This window comes from Juglans regia, chromosome 1, assembly GCF_001411555.2.
Source record: "Juglans regia cultivar Chandler chromosome 1, Walnut 2.0, whole genome shotgun sequence".
Classification (NCBI taxonomy): Eukaryota; Viridiplantae; Streptophyta; class Magnoliopsida; order Fagales; family Juglandaceae; genus Juglans; species Juglans regia.
In genome coordinates this window covers 37628134-37644820 of record NC_049901.1, presented here as the reverse complement: position 1 = coordinate 37644820, position 16687 = coordinate 37628134, and the positions used below count along the sequence as shown (strand labels likewise).

General features: G+C 37.2%; 2 protein-coding genes across 2 annotated transcripts in view; one reads left to right on the top strand and one right to left on the bottom strand.

Annotated features, from left to right (window-relative positions):
* LOC109009972 (deoxyhypusine synthase) overlaps positions 1-16687 on the top strand; it is an 871604-nt gene that overhangs the window by 355391 nt on the left and 499526 nt on the right. The window lies entirely within an intron of this gene.
* On the bottom strand, positions 4099-6843 carry LOC109010102 (profilin-2). The gene is made up of 3 exons (XM_018990820.2): positions 6458-6843; positions 5645-5782; positions 4099-4622 (listed from the first exon to the last, which is right to left on the bottom strand). Exons 1-3 carry the CDS (start codon positions 6584-6586, stop codon positions 4488-4490), a joined length of 402 nt encoding a protein of 133 aa, XP_018846365.1. The 5' UTR covers positions 6587-6843; the 3' UTR covers positions 4099-4487.

Genomic DNA, 16687 nt, shown 5'->3' with positions numbered 1-16687 from the left:
CATCATCGAAGCACCTAGCTCAATCGGCGTCAGAGAAAGTAGTAAGATTCAGAGTAGGAGACCGGGAGAGTTGAAGACCAACATGAGAGGTGTGCTTAAGATATCTCAAAATGCGTTTGACTGCTTGCCAATGAGGAATGCGAGGAGTATGCATAAACTGGCATACTTTGCTAACAGCAAAAGCAAGGTCCGACCGGGTGAACAATAAATACTATGGAGAGCCTATAGTGTTGGGATACAAAGTTGAATCTTCAAAGAAATTTCCAGAAAATGTACTCAACTTCTCAGAGGTGGACATGGGAGATTTAACTGGCTTTGCTAGAAACATTTTGGTTCACTGTAATAAATCTGTAATATACTTCTACTGTGTGAGGAGTAAACCAACAGAATTAAAAGTAGCTTCTACGCCCAAGAAGAGTTGCAATCTGCCAAGATCAGTAATGGGAAAGTCTACACATAGAGCTGCAATAAGATTAGAAATAACTTGGAGAGATGAACCAGTCACTAAAAGGTCATCAACATAGACTAAAACAAAAGTGGTAACAACCCGAGAAGTCCATAAAAACAAAAAGGAATCTACAGCAGAAATTGTGAATCCAAGGTCCGTGAGTTGGCAACTAAGTCGTGAATACCACGCATGAGGAGACTACCGAAGGCCATAAATGGCCTTATGTAACATGTCGACATGAGAAGGGAAGTAAGGGTGAGAGAAGCCAGTGGGTTGGGCCATAAACACAGTCTCAAGTAAAGGCCCATGCAGAAATGCGTTCTGCACATCGTATTGCCAAACCAGCCAGCCTTGAGAAACTGCTAATGCGAGCACAAGACAAACAATAGTTGCCTTAACCATCAGACTAAATGTCTCTTCAAAATCAATGCTTGACTATTGAAAGAAACCCTTAGCAACTAAACGAGCCTTCCAACATTTGATAGAATCGTTAGCAAGGCGCTTAGTGCGAAAAATCCATTTACAAGCAACTGTGTTGGAGGACTCAGAGGCTGGAACCAGAGACCATGAACCATTGGCGAGGAGAGCATTGAACACCTTTGCCATAGCCTCATGCCATTCCTGGTATTGTTGCTCAACAGAGAAACAAGAAGGGGTTTCTGGCATGGAAGAGGCGTTTGAAGAGTGCACCATTGGACAATGCCATTGGTAAACTGACGGGGGCGAAGTGAATCAGTCCGTGACCTGGTCATCATTGAGTGCACAAGTTGTTAAGAAATTGGAGGAAAAGGATCATTTGGGGAAGATGATGGGAGGGATGAGGGAGATGGAGATGGGCCGATGGAGAAGAAGAAGGGCCCAAGTCGAAATAAAATAAAGGAAGCGCAACATGGGTGGGCTGTTTGGTGGGCTGTTTGGTGGGCTTGGGATTAGGGAGAGAGGCAAATGGAAATGAGAGTTCATTAAATCGAACATCCTTAGAAATATAGGTACAACCCGTGGGAATGTGGTCACAAATAAAGCCCCGATGGGCTGGACTAAGGCCTAGAAAAATGCAAAGGACAGACCGACAGAAAAATTTACGAGTGAGTAGTTAGAGGCCAACATGTAGATCCAAAAACCCGAAGAGAGTTATAATTAAGAGATTTATGGTGAAGCAGTAGAAAAGGAGAAGAGTGATTGATTGAGAGAGAGAGAGAGAGAGAGAGAGAGAGAGAGAGAGAGGAGGTAAAATATTAATTAAATGGACGGCATGAAGAAAAGCATGAGGACAAAAATGTAATAGAACCAAGGCATGGGCAAGAAGAGCTAAGCCTGAGTCAACAATGTGATTGTGTTTTCTCCCAATAATACAGTTTTGAGTGTGAGTGTGTGGACATGTAACACGATGTATAATGCCACAAGATGATAGAAGATTTGAGAAAGACCGAAATTCATCACCCCAATCAGATTGGAATTGTTTAATTTTTATATTAAATTGAAGTTCAACTTATGCCTTAAATTTGATAAAGGTATCAAATGCTTGAGACTTGGATTTTAAAGGGAAAAGTCATCCATAAAAGTAATGTAAAAATGAAAACCAGCATTTGATACATGGGGAAAGGGACCCCAAAGATTCAAGAAAATGAGGTCAAAATGAGCAGATGATTTATTTTGCCATGTGAGAGCAAGAAGCTTGTGAGAATTAGCCTTTGCGCATGCATCACAAAAAGGAAGAGACGTGGAGTGGTCATAGGGTAGAGCACGTTGTTGCAAAATAGAGCGCATGATCTTAATAGACGGGTGACCAAGACGAGAGTGCCAAAGGGGAATGAAAGAGATCGTGTTGGACAATGCATGAGGTTGTGTGGACGGAGATGAAAATGAGTAGAGGCCATTATGTGTGGTTCCCCAAAGTAGAGGATTCCCAGATATGCAATCCTTGACATAGAAAGAATCAGAGAAAAATTCACAGAACACGTTATTGTCAAAACAAAATTGGTGAAGAGGTAAAAGATTCTTTTTGAAAGATGGAACACAAAGTATTTTATTAAGAAGAAATTTAGAGGCAGGGGAAGAAAAAGAAGCTGAACTAGAATGGGAGATAGGCACAAAGGATCCATTGCCAACACGTAATTGATCTTTGCCATGGTATTCAGAAGCCTGTAGATTTAGGTTGGCCAGGTCAATTGTGATGTGATTCGTCGCCACAGTATCGAGGTACCAACTTGCATCTGAGAGGTAGTTGGAGGAGGAAACATTTGCAATGATTAGAGGGGCAGCCGTATCAGGTTGATTGAACATATAAACACATGTAAGGGCCGAACGGCAGTTGCACACCTGACAGAGTAAGCGAGGGTCAGTAGAGGATGAAAAACCAGTGTCGGTATTACCTGAAAAACCTCGACCACGATTGGAACTATAGCGGCCTCCACCACCACGTCCTCTAGAGAAATTTTGGCCTCTTCGATAAGAGCCACGACCATGCTGATTGGAGGCTGACTTTGCTGTAAAGTGTGCAAAAGCTTCTGTGGTGGAGAAATTGGAATCAAAATGGTGAGTCAAACGTGCTTCATGGGCCAGCAAATGCCCAAGTGATTCTTCAGGAGCAATGGGTTTGAGTCTAGTAGTAACAAATGACACAAGAGCGTCATAATCGGACCCAACGCCGGCGAGAGGTATGGCACGAACTCAGCAGGTGGTAATGGGCATACACTTGCTGCCATTGTATCAGCTAAAGTCTTAGCTCAACGATAATAAGTAGAAATTGAGCCGGTCCCCTTCTTGAGTGAGGCAAGCTGCAATTGAGTTTGCACTATACGAGCCTGCGAGGCTGAAGCATAAGTAGACTCGAGAGAAACACAAACAATACAGGCGGATTCACAACCAACTACCTGAGCAATAAGAGACTCTGAGAGACAAGAAATTAGAGGAGACATTACCAGCTGGTCTTGTTGAATCTAGGTATCATACTCTGGATTTAGGGTGGAGTCAAGCTTCTGTTTCGGTGCTGGACAAGAACCGTCTACGTATTTGTAGAGACGCTGGCCACTAAGATATGGAACGAGCTGGACCTTACATAATAGGTAGTTATCTAGTGTGAGCTTTACCAAGATAATATGGGAGAAATTTGGGAGGGGCAAGATGGGAGAAGAGGTAGAAGAAGAATTCAGTGAGGCAGCCATAGTGGACATTAGTCCTTTGGATGCTCTGATACCATGTCAGAGTAAATCATTTTCATTATTTTTCCTCACTCTTTTTATGCTATACAATGGGTCCTTTATATAGACTACAATAAAGAATATTCTACTCCTAGCCAATAGAATTACAGTTTGTTATAAGGGATGGTTGGAGCAGATTCGTCTAGTAACTTGTAGAGGCTTGTGGTTGTTTGCGCATTTACCTTGCTCACTTGGAGCGCTGTGAGCTTTCTCCTGTGGTCCCATTTCTCATTCTAGAAGGAATAGTAGCTAATACCTTAACAATCACGATTTTCAAAATCATACCCACATGTTCTTGCAACTTGCAATGCTAAGCCACATTCTCTAAACTTTCTGAAGCATCTAGGAAATTTATCAGCAAGAGTTCTAAAAACCAATGACTTTAGCAGTCCCGATGTTCTTTCATTTCAATCTATTTGCCCATCGCCATCCACAAGTAGATAACTTGCAAACTCAAAGAAGAGAGCACTTGAGATGCACAAGGAACTGCGCTTCTATTACAATTAATACCGTAAAACCACGCCGATAAGACTACATTTGGCCAAAGAACTCATAACATAATTATAGACAAATGAAAATGTGTGTGTGTGTGTGAGCACAAGAAGCCAGTATGATTACACCAAAAAAGAATTATAACATGTGGGGTGCAATTCAAACAACCAAACAAAAAACAACCGTCTTAGTTCTCACAAGTTATTGTCTGCGGTAGCTTCACAGCCAATTTAAGGCTTGCAATGAAGAAGATGCAAACTTGGAACTGAAATGGGAAGGAAAAAATAGAAAATAGACAACAATTGAAACCAAAAAGGAAACACTCCAAAGTGATGGTAGACCTTGGCCTACAGGCCCTGATCAGCGAGGTAATCCCCCAACCTCTCAACCACCATGTTGCACTGCCCTGGTGTCACAGGTTCCTCATAGATGCCAAAAACTAGAGCTTGACCAGTCTTCTTTATAGTGATACCTCCAGATCCCTAATACAATGCAAGAATTTCAATGAATAAACAAAGTCCACTCAAAGAGGTTACAGAAGATGAAAACTCAAAATGGTTAGGCTACTAATCCACATTTGGTGTAAATCACAGCTCACCTGTCATCAATTTCGTGTAAGCTTCTTGTACCAAGCAATGATGTTTCAAATAAAAAAAAATGCAAACATCTAATACAAAGGCTTGGCTGCTGCTTTAAAATCAGTAAGCCAACACTTTCAGCTTTGCACATTGCTGCAATCATCATTCCCTAAAAGAGTTTCTGGTCAATCCCTAAGATCGAGTTCCTTTCTTGGGTTGGGTTTGGGTGTTTATTGAAGTCCTAATCCTTGTGCATGTGTGGAAGAATTCACAATCTATAACTCATGCTATGCAACTTCCATGAACCTACAAACAATGGGCGGGTATGGGAGGAAATTTTGTAAGAAATGAGCATGGTTATCTGTTGAAAATTGGATCCAGTTTTAATCGACACATGACACATGGAGTGCCTACATGGGCCAATGGAGTCAAAACTCAAGATAGAATAATCCTATTTTGAATAATCAGACAATGGGTGGAGTTACCTAATAACTCCCCACTAATTGAAGTGCCTGATTTCTTCCCATTAAAGGACTCTCACTATCCATAGAATAACCATCTTAACTAAAAATATTTATAAAAGGTCGTTTTTTTTTAGTTAAACAGATTTTCTTTTTTCATTTTTTTATTTAAACTTATTTTTTAAATTTTTTTAGTTGAACTAATTTGTTTTAGTTAAACTGATTATTTTATTTTAAATAAATTTGAATCAAATTGTTGATGTGTAATTTAGGGGAAGGGGATACATGTCTGCTTTTGATTTCAGGAGATGTTAATTACGAATTTTTAAGTTCTTAGGTATCGATATTGCTAATTATGTCAAAAATCGAAGTGTCTATTTGTAAATGGGCAAAAACAAGGTATTGAACATGCAATTAACCTTAAAAATCTTTGATAAAAGATATTTAAGTGTGTAATGTAATCACCTTCTTTCCGCGGATGACAGCTCCCGCCTCTCCCTGGATGACCATGTATTTAGCTCCCCCAATGTGCAAGCCTGTCGGAGCAAGATGACCCGGTTCCTCGAAATCCTTCAAGATGTCTGTGATCTCCTGTGGCTTAAACTGGACATAAAATACCAAGACATCATACATGAAACGGATCGGAAGTTGTTCAAAGTGAACAATTAATGCATAGAGATCTAGCATTTTCCCAAGACCAAGACCAAGACCAAGACCAAGACCAACGTGTTTGTCTATTCTTCTTGTTGAGGATCAACTCAAGAAAATTTTAAGACATACAAACTACGAACACATAACACAAAACGGCAATGCACCAGAACTGATCCAAAAGAGCCATCCATCTGATTTTTCAGACCACTTACCAGCAACCAGCGGATCTTGAATAAAATCAAATGAAAATGCATAGCATTTTGAAACTAATTTCACTCCTTTATGACAATATCGTGATTCCTAAAATAAATTACCAACCAAAAACAAAAGGTGAGAAGCCACCAGTGCAATTCATGCCGACACAATCTCCAAAGGATTGCAGATCGAACAGTTAAAAATGGATCAAATGCCACGACAATAAAACCACATTGTAATATTAATCACCGAACAACCTATGTATCGACAACGTCAAGAGATAGAAGACGCCAAAACCACGTAACTATCTCCCTCGACAGACACAAAAGAGATTCGATGATCAAAACCCATTTAAAAATGGATAAACAAATCCAAACCCAAGTCCCACTGTCTGATCACACAAAAATAGGTGCGAAAGTGAATAAAAGAGACCTGAGGGAAGGAAGAGCTCTGAGCCCAAATAGAGCCATCGTGGCCGACGATGGCAGCAGCGGCGAGGTGCTGGCCTTGCCCGTCAATATCGCACATCAAATGCTCATCCACGTAAGTTTGCCACGACATTTTCCTCTGTCTCTCTGTAGCTCTCTTCTTCTTCTTCTTCTTCTTCTTCTTCTTCGTAGGTGTGTTGTGGTGGAGCAGCTTGTTTGTTCTCTTGGTCTTGGGTTGGAACTGGTCTTCGAAAGGTGGTTAATTTGTTAAATAGAGAGAGAGAGAGAGAGTAGGGAGACGATGGCGGGGGTGATGATGGGAATGGGGAACTCCGTTGGTGCCGTTCACGTCCCACCTTTCTTGTCGGAGTTTCGTTCATTCAATAATTTACGGCTCACTGTACGGAAAGAAGTAGACGAAAGCTATATAAAGGAAAAAGAAAATGATTTAGACAGAATATTTTTTTACAATATTTTATATAATTATATTTTAAATTAAAAATATTTTTATAAAATATCTTATAAAAATAATATTATTTTATAAAAATATAAAAATGCTCTTATCTTATAATATTATTATAAAATATAATGATAGGGAGACGGATGATCTCGGACTGAGAGAGACACCATAACATTAATTTTTTGGATAATTTTTTGATGCCGATACAATCCCGTGCCTCATTGGAAAAAAGTTGCACCAAAATGTGAAAATGGTGCTGATGGATATTTATTTGGAAAGGTCCAATATCGGAAAATTTATAAAAAACAAAACCTTTATAATTCTTCACTGCAATTTTCTTTGAAAAAATCAGAAGTTTTAATTCAGAAAATCAATTTCACTTGCTTCTCGTTTTGTTAGAGGGATGAAATAAAAGTTAAATAAAATATTATTAAAATATATTTTTTTTTAAATTTTAAAAAATTAAATTATTTATTATATTTTATTTAAAAATTTAAAAATTTTTAATAGTCAGATGAAATAATTTGTAAAAGCAAAAGTGGTCTTAGCACGTCTAGAGTGAAGTTACTGCACCCCAAAAAAAGGTTGAGCTTGTAGGAGATATTTATTCGGAATTCACTAATTTTGCTATAATACATTTACATGGTAAAGGAAATTGAAATTATAAACTTTTGCATGGATTCGTCATTTGAGCGTTTCCCAACAACTAGCACTGCTCACCCGACCCGACCCGAATTCTACTGTTTCGACCCGACCCGAACCCAAGGCTATTCCGTTACCTGATTATCCGATTTGGCCGATACCCGATTACCCGACCCGAATACTGTTTTCGGAATACCCGATTACCCTATTTTATTTTTTTTTTGAATCAGTTCTTTAGTTTTGATAATTCTTTAGTATGTAAGTTTGTATATGCTGGGTTAGAACACGAACTGATCAAATTGTCAAAGTATACTTTCTTGTTCTTAAATTCCAGCAATGCAATACAATAAATGGATACAGACTACAGAGATCATTTCCATAGGAAGCAAGAAAAAGTGCAAAATGTTGAAGCTTGACCGTTAAGAAAAGCCAATCACACGCTTTGTTATAAAATTTAACAAAGCAAATGCACATGAATATGTCTCCAAGAATCCTGTGTGGTAAGCCCCCATGAATATGTCTCCAAGAATCCTGCAAACATATAGTTTCAGCATAAGACATGAAGCTCAAAGCAAATGCACATGAAGAACATGCCCACAAAAAAAAAAAAAAAAAACAAAAAGAAAAAAGAAAAAAGAAAAAATGGTCTTACTCTTGGATTAGCTAGTTTTGGTCCAAAAGTACTTCAAGTAATCTTCAATCGATCTCATTTAAAATATTCTTCAAAGTTATCTCTACATGAAAAAAAATTATTTTAAACATATAATTAATTGAAAAGACTATATGAGAATAATTTTCAAATGTGAATCTTACCGGTTTCTAACTTGTAGCTTTCAGTATCTTCCATTACATCTTGGGAGTCATAATTAATAGAGGGAGCCATTAACCAGTTTTGTGTGCAAATAAGAGATTCAACTGTTGTTGGGGCCAATGAGCTACGAAATGAATCTAAGATACGACCTCCAACGCTAAATGCCGACTCAGAAGCAACAGTAGATATGGGAATAGCTAACACATCTCGAGCCATATTGGCAAGGATCGGATATCTGATTGAGTTCACCTTCCACCATAGTAAAATATCAAAGTCGGGTGTCGATCCTTCAACACTTTCCATGAAATACTTATCCAATTCTGATTTAGACTCTACCACACTCTTTGATGCTTGATATTGTTCAAACATACTTAATATATCATCCACATTATCATAAGAAGTATTGCTTTGGGTCTCACCAACACTTGATTGACCCCTACTTGAACCTACACTAGATTTTGAATATTGCTTATACATCCGCTCAATTATCCTCCTTAACCAATCAACAAGTTCAGACGCTCGCTCATTCCCAAGAAAATTTCTAAAACAAAATTCCAAAACTTCTAACTTGAAGTGCGGATCAAGCATAGATGCAATAAACAACATTTTGTTCAATTTCTCAAAATCCCCCCAATACTTGTCATATTTCAACAACATCCTCTCCGACATGGTTTTCAACATATTACTCTCACTCATAGAAAATTTGTTCAAATAATTATAGACTGTAAATACTTCTCTAATGAACAAATTCGAAGTTGCATAAATTGAGCCTGAAACCCGCAAAGTCGTATCATAAAAAAGCTTCAAAAATTTTACAAAAACCTTAATGGTTTCCCAATCATGTAAAGTTGGTATTCCTTGTCCAACCTCACGTAAATATGGGCCAAACTCATTGTCTTCATCTTGCATCACCTCAAACGCTGCATAATATTTGAGAGCCGCACTCAACATTAGATATGTTGAGTTCCACCTAGTTGGAACATCAAGACAAAGAAGCCCACCATCCAAAATATTTTGCTTCTCTACGCATGACTAGAACTTATTAAGTCTTGCAGGGGAAGATTTCACATATTTTACTGCATTTCGAATCTTGACAATTGATTTATCAACTTCTTTCAATCCATCTTGAACAATGAGATTCAAAATATGTGCACAACATCTTATATGCATAAGTTCATTCTCTAATACCATACAATACTAAGTTTGGCAATTTTTCTCAAATAATCAATGGCCTTAGTATTAGAGGATGCATTGTCGACTGTGATTGTAAATATCTTCTTTATGCCCCATCCAAGTATAGATGACTCAATCTATTTTCCTATTGTTATTCCTTTGTGATAAGGAACTTTCTTAAAATCTATAATCCTCTTATGCAAGATCCAATCATCATCAATAAAATGGGCTGTTATGCACATATAGTTAAGATTTTGAATTGATGTCCACATGTCAGTAGTGATGCAAATCTTATAATCAGATGCCATGAACATGTTCTTCAACTTATCTTTTCCTAACATGTACATCTTCATACAATCTCGCATAATAGTAATGCGAGAGGGGATTGGAAATCTAGGCTCAACTACGGCTATAAAGTCTTTAAAACCTTATTTTTCTACAAATCTAAACGGTAGCTCATCCATGATTATCATTTTAGCTACCGCCGATCGTATTTTCTGTTCATTGTACTTAGCAAGTCCAACACTAGGACTGCTAGTTGTACCATCCACCCCCGTCTTCCTAGTCCCGGTCATTTTTGATTGGGGGTTATCCCTTCCAACTCCACTAGCATTAAAGACTTTACATGTCTGATGATGGTACTTCAAAGATGAAGTACCTTGTTTCTTAGGATGACATAACAAAACCTTACCACAATAATCGCACGTGGCTTTGGGCTCATTGGGATCCTCGACATTCTCAATCCTCGTAAAGTGTTGCCATACATCTGATCTTCCCCGTTTTCTTGTGATAGGAGGACGAACTTGAGGACTAGTTGTTGGGAGAGAGCTATCCAAAGTTGGAAGCTGAGTACTATCCAAATGAATCACATTGGGCATTGATTCAGACCCAGATGAAGGCATAACTACACTATGTTCCATAGAGTTCAACTGCAGTTTTTTCAATTTTATAAGAATGAATACAGCTTAATAGCTTATCATGATCATAAAAGGATACTATGATCAGATTGTGCACAAACAACAAGACCAAATAGAGAAAAATGCTGCTTAAGAAAAGTGAAAATGGAAAAAAAATGAAGAAAGATAACAAAATCTAATCATTCTGTGTTTAAGCTATTATATATATCTTCCTTAACCTAAAGAAGCAAGCATTCCAAACACCTTCCCGAAATAGGAAGCATTCAGTATCTTAGATTCAATTGACAGAAATAGTGTTGGTGGGTTCTTTTGGGCCCAAGGGTTGATACTGAAATAACAATTGAGGTATGATTTCTGGTTCTTCCACTAATACCCTGGATTTCTTCCAGGATATAGGGTATTTTATGAGCCCAGGGGATAGAAGTTATGATGCCATTGGGTTGATGAAACACATAAGCGAGCACAGTGTTGCTGCTTATGCCAACGCTCAGGAGGTTTTGGGAAATGAAACCGGCCGAAAGAGTTCAAAGAATAAAATTGTCTTTAATTCAGAATTCATTGGTATAACACATTTTAAGTGACTTTTCATATCAAATAATTAAATAAAATATCAATTAAAATGTATTAAATCAAATAATATATATAGTTAAAGACGATAGCATTAAAGATAAGAAGACAATATTTTTTCAAAATGGATAAAGTGATGCATCATGGTTGTGGATAGAGTGAGTGGGGATCAAACAAGTTGTATAGGCAAAATAAAATATTAGAAACAAATGATAAATGAGTATAGTGTAAGGATGGAATTTGGGAAAGAAAGTAGAAAAAAGTGACAGCTAGTTCTCTACACCACTGATGATGATGCAACGCGGAATAGTGAGTACAGAGAGCTGGGAGAGGCTACTGTTCCGGTAGTGACCTTACCAACCACAGCATTACTTTGCCCAAAAACAAAAGAAATTGGCTGGAATGAAAACTACCTGTGAATAGCTTTTGCACATGATCGATTTGATGAATGTTTATTGCTGTGTTACTACTATACTGCATGAAGTGCATATAGATTTTAGATGAGGAGTTGAGAGTTGGTTTTGTTGAGAAATTTACTGTTAGTAGAGAAATTTCTCACTTGAGGGAATAACAAAAAAGGGTAACCGGTAGATAAGTCAAATGCCCAAAGAGGTAAGAGTTGTTGCCATTTAAAAGGGTGTTTTGAAGAAGACTTCCAACCACAATACAAAAGCTGTGGATCATACCCAAAAAAAAAAAAAAACTTTCCAGTATCCATTCATGAAAAAGAATCCCCCATTGCACTAAAGAGATTTATCCATTCCCCACTCGGGGTAGGGTTAATTCAATCTTTAGGAGTTATAGATAGAAGAAGATTATATAAAGCTCAATAAGCATAAAACATAAAAGGTTAATCTAACAGGGCATAAAGAAGTGAGCTTTGTTTAATCATTAATGCCCATCCTCCCTAATTCTTTGATGATATTAATCTAATACAATCTATTTGGTTTATAGAATTTCAGTGTGCAGACTCCTAATAATCATGTTACATGGGCGGGTATGGTATGATTTTCCCAAAATCAATAATTCATCAAGACTGTTTGGATGGACTTTACTCCTTTTTTTTAGGGGGCTGGTTGAGTAAGGCAATCAGAAAGTGTAGGCTATACGAGAATCTCTACATAAATATGTAAGGAAAAACAAGCTATGCAGAGATCTCCTCTAAAACTAGGCAAATACTACAATCAGTATGACTCTTGAACTCCAGATTACACAGGCCAATTTTCAAGCAGGGATAAGAGTTGCTAAGGTTCTCTTTGGAATTAATCATGCAAATGTCAGAGAGATCTCTTTCGAGAACTGACATATACATATATCTATAAATGTATACATATATTACAAGAGGCAGCTTTTTGGGCAGCCACAATACCTAGTTTTTTCCTCTATTCCGTTTATTTTCTCTCCAACCCACCATTTTCCTCTATTCCAAACTAAGAAAATTCCTTTGGTGGGTTCAAAAAGACTCGTAGACTTGACTCAAGGCATGCAGATTATGCTATGAATAAAAGTGATCAGACGACAAACCCATTAAAACCCATAAACCAACAGCTTGAGTCTATTTTCCAACCATCCAAACACCCATAAACCAAACGACAAACCCACTAACCTTGATTCTGAGTTGCGATGGAGAGAGTGAGATCTGCGATGGAGAGAGTTGCGATGTAGAGAGTGGGCTTGCGAGGAGGAGAGCGGCTGCAAGGGAGAGAATGTCGAGCGGGTTTTCGGTGATATTAGACGCAACGGGTAAACGGGTATTACCCGTTTAAAAACAAATCGGGTAACGGGTATTCCGTTTCCGATTTAAAACAACAGCGGGTTGGGTAATTCGGGTCGGGTCGGGTCGACAATTCGGTCGGGTCAGGTATTCGGTCTTTTTGTTCACCCCTACCAACAACTACCACTTCCGTATATTTCCTTTCTGTTCTACAATATAATTCAACTTTAGAATTTCAGCTGAAGAAAAAAAAATACATATCTTTCATTTCAATAATGAACAATATAGTGAAGAGAAAAATTCAAGACCGGTCGGGTGAAGTTATTTTTACACCGATCAATGAAAAGTTAACATGTAAGAGTTGTTACTACAGCACGCAGAAAATTCCGACTCGTACTGTTGGAATATAGAAAATCACATAGAAAAATTAAAATTAAAATTAAAATCTCTAGAAGCCAAACAGAAAGCTCCGTCTGAAAATTGTAAATAAACAGTTAAGTTGGTTAAGTCTGTTATTGTTATGCTTGGGTAAATGAAATGTATAAATAGACCATTTGTACAGTCTTTTATGATCACGAAAGTAATGAGAATATACAAGTTTTCATGCAGTCATCTGTTTTTCATGTTTTACACGTTATAGAATTTTACATGGTATTAGAGAATAAAGAAAAGTCTTCCGCTAAAATCTTTCATTCTTCTTGCTTCTTGATTTCTTTTTCTCTCGTTTCTTGCTTCTATGGCAAACTCTGAAACACCTTCTGAAAATTCTTCTGAGAGAGCTTCTATGGCTAATCCCCCTATGTCGAATCCTTGTGATGATTCCTTGAGCCAGTACTATCTACATCCTTCTGACAATCCAGGAGCACTTCTCGTGTCTGAAATCTTTACAGGTGAGAACTATATTGCATGGAGTCGATCGATTTCAATTGCACTCACTGTCAAGAATAAAATCTCCTTTATTGATGAAACTCTACTTCAACCTAGAATTGATATTGATTCTAGACTTCGAATTGCTTGGTTATGAGCAAATAATCTAGTGCTCTCATGGTTAATGAACTCAATTTCTAAAGAAATTCGTGGCAGCCTTCTTTATTTTACAACTGCTTTGGACATTTGGGAGGAACTAAAGATAAGATATCTTAAAAGTGATGGTCCGAGAGTTTTCTCTTTGGAAAAATCCCTCAGTTCCATTTCTCAAGGTTCTAAAACTGTTACTGAGTATTTTAGTGAGTTTAAAGCCTTGTGGGATGAATATATCAGCTATCGACCTATTCCAAGTTGTAAATGTGGAAATCTTGGTAGGTGCACATGCAGTATTCTCAAGAATCTCATAGATCGACAACAGTCCGATTATGTGATAAAATTCTTAGTTGGATTACATGATTCATACTCAGCCATCAGAAGTCAATTACTCCTTCAATCCCCTCTACCATCAATGAGCAAAGTATTTTCCTTATTACTACAAGAAGAAAGTCAAAGGTCTCTGTCTAACAGTGTTGGAATTTCCTTGGATTCTCATGCCATGGTTGCTACTCAACCTCAAAGACAATCATCTGCTGGTGCTAGATACACGAAGCAAAAAGGGAAAACAGATTTGGTCTGTCCTCATTGTGGCTATTCTGGCATCTTGCAGACAAATGTTTTCAATTTATTGGATATCCTCCTGGATGGAAAGGTCCTAAAGGGAAAAGATCTCTCAATGTGCAATCTGGAAATTCATCATATGCATAACCCATTGCAAACTATGTATCTTCATTAGAACAAAATTCAAGTATTCCCAATATGATATTTTCTCAAGAGCAAATAAAAAATCTGCTTACCCTAGCAAATAGCCTATCCAATTCCAATATAAATACTGATTCCACAGCTAATGTTGTCTCCACTTCAGGTATATCTTCTTCTTCAGCTAATAATGTTTCTCTTTCAAAGAATTCATATACTTGGATTCTTGACACAGGAGCAACAGATCATATGATCTGTTCTCCTCATCTTTTTGATTCCAAAAACTTACTTAGCAAACCTTCTAAAGTCCATTTACCAAATGGACAATCTGTTCCCATCATTTTCTCTGGAAATGTTAAACTTTCTCCTAATATAACCCTCCAAAATGCACTGTTTGTTCCTTCTTTCAATATCAATCTGATTTCTGCTTCAAGATTGACTAAATATAATTCTATTGGATTGTTCTTCATTCAATCCAAATGCATTTTGCAGGATTTGAGCAAATGGAGGATGATTGGGCTTGCTGAAGTAAAATCTGGTTTATACCACTTATCTTTTCCTGCTTTAAATAAAAGAGAAATGCCTGATCTGATTGGTTCTTCCTCTATTGCCTTAGTTCAATCATGTAATAACAATCCTCACATATGGCATCTTAGATTAGGGCATGTTCCATTTGCAAGATTATAGATAATTAGTAATCTTGATCCTTCTGTAAAAGTTTCACAAAATCATGTATGTGAAATATGTCCCTTAGCTAGACAAAAGAAGCTTCCCTATCTTGTATCAAACAGTCAATCGAATAAAATTTTTCAATTAGTTCATGTTGACATCTGAGGTCCCTTTTCTACCGTTTCTTATTTTGGATATAACTATTTTCTTACAATCATAGATGACCATAGTCGTTTTACATGGCTATATCTCATGAAAGCAAAATCTGATACAAGATCTATACTTACCAGTTTCATCAAATATGCTCAAACTCAATTCAATACAAATATTCAAACTCTACGAACAGATAATGGTCAGGAGTTTAACATGCCTCTTTTCTATCAAGAGCATGGAATAATACATCAATTATCATGTGTTGAATCTCCACAGCAAAATGGTAGGGTTGGGTTGAAAGAAAGCATCAACACCTACTAAATGTTGCTAGAGCCTTTTTGTTTCAAAGCAATTTACCTCTATCTTATTGGACAGATTGTGTTTTGACAGCTACCCATCTTATTAATCGTACCCCTTCTTCAATCTTAAATAATCAATCACCATATTACATCTTATTCCATAAACAAGCAACTTACAAATACCTCAAAATATTTGGATGTTTGTGTTTTTCAAACACACTTAAAAATAATCGAGGGAAGTTTTCACCTAAAGCTTCCAAATGCATGTTTCTTGGTTATCCACCAAATGTAAAAGGATACAAAGTGCTTGATATACTTACTCTCAAAACCTCCATATCCAGAAATGTCATATTTTATGAACCCATCTTTCCATCTATTCCTAATTCTATCCATATCCCATTTGTCTTTCCAAATTCTCCTCAAATATATGATTGTCCTACTACAGAAAATTCTTCTTCATCTTCTACAGAAAATTCTTCTTCACCTTCTACAGAAAATTCTGCTTCATTACCATCTTATAATATTAAAAATCTGAGAAGATCTGAAAGAACTAGGCATTCTCCTCAATACTTGCAGAATTATTATTGTGATAATTTGATTAAAAGTTCTTCAGCAGTTCATGAACCTCTTGGCTGTCCTTCTTCAGGTAAACCTTATTCAATTCTATCTTTCATTTCAAATTCTAAACTTTCCAACAATCACAAAGCTTTTGTTCATGCTGTCTCTTCTATATCTGAACCAAGAACCTTTAAACAAGCCATCTCATAACCTCAATGGCAACAAGCCATGGCATATGAGATTAAAGCTCTTGAAACTAATAAAACTTGGGAACTTACAATTTTGCCTCGAACAAAAAGGCAATAGGTGGCAAATGGGTTTATCGCATAAAATTTAAAGCTGATGGCACATTGGATAGATATAAAGCTAGATTGGTAGCAAAGGGCTACACTCAACAAGAGGGGTTTGATTTCTTTGATACTTTTTCACCTGTTGCTAGAATGACAACAGTGAGAATGTTACTAGCCGTAGCCGCATCAAACAATTGGTATTTACATCAACTTGATGTAAATAATGCTTTTTTGCATAGAGACTTAAATGAAGAGGTAT

Excerpts from the sequence above, each read along its gene's own strand:
- LOC109010102 (XM_018990820.2), bottom strand. The coding sequence starts at position 6,586 with ATGTCGTGGCAAACTTACGTGGATGAGCATTTGATGTGCGATATTGAC. Across the intron at positions 5,783-6,457 it reads AGAGCTCTTCCTTCCCTCAG|TTTAAGCCACAGGAGATCAC; the intron begins GTCTCTTTTATT and ends TTTTATGTCCAG. Across the intron at positions 4,623-5,644 it reads CTGTCATCCGCGGAAAGAAG|GGATCTGGAGGTATCACTAT; the intron begins GTGATTACATTA and ends GCATTGTATTAG.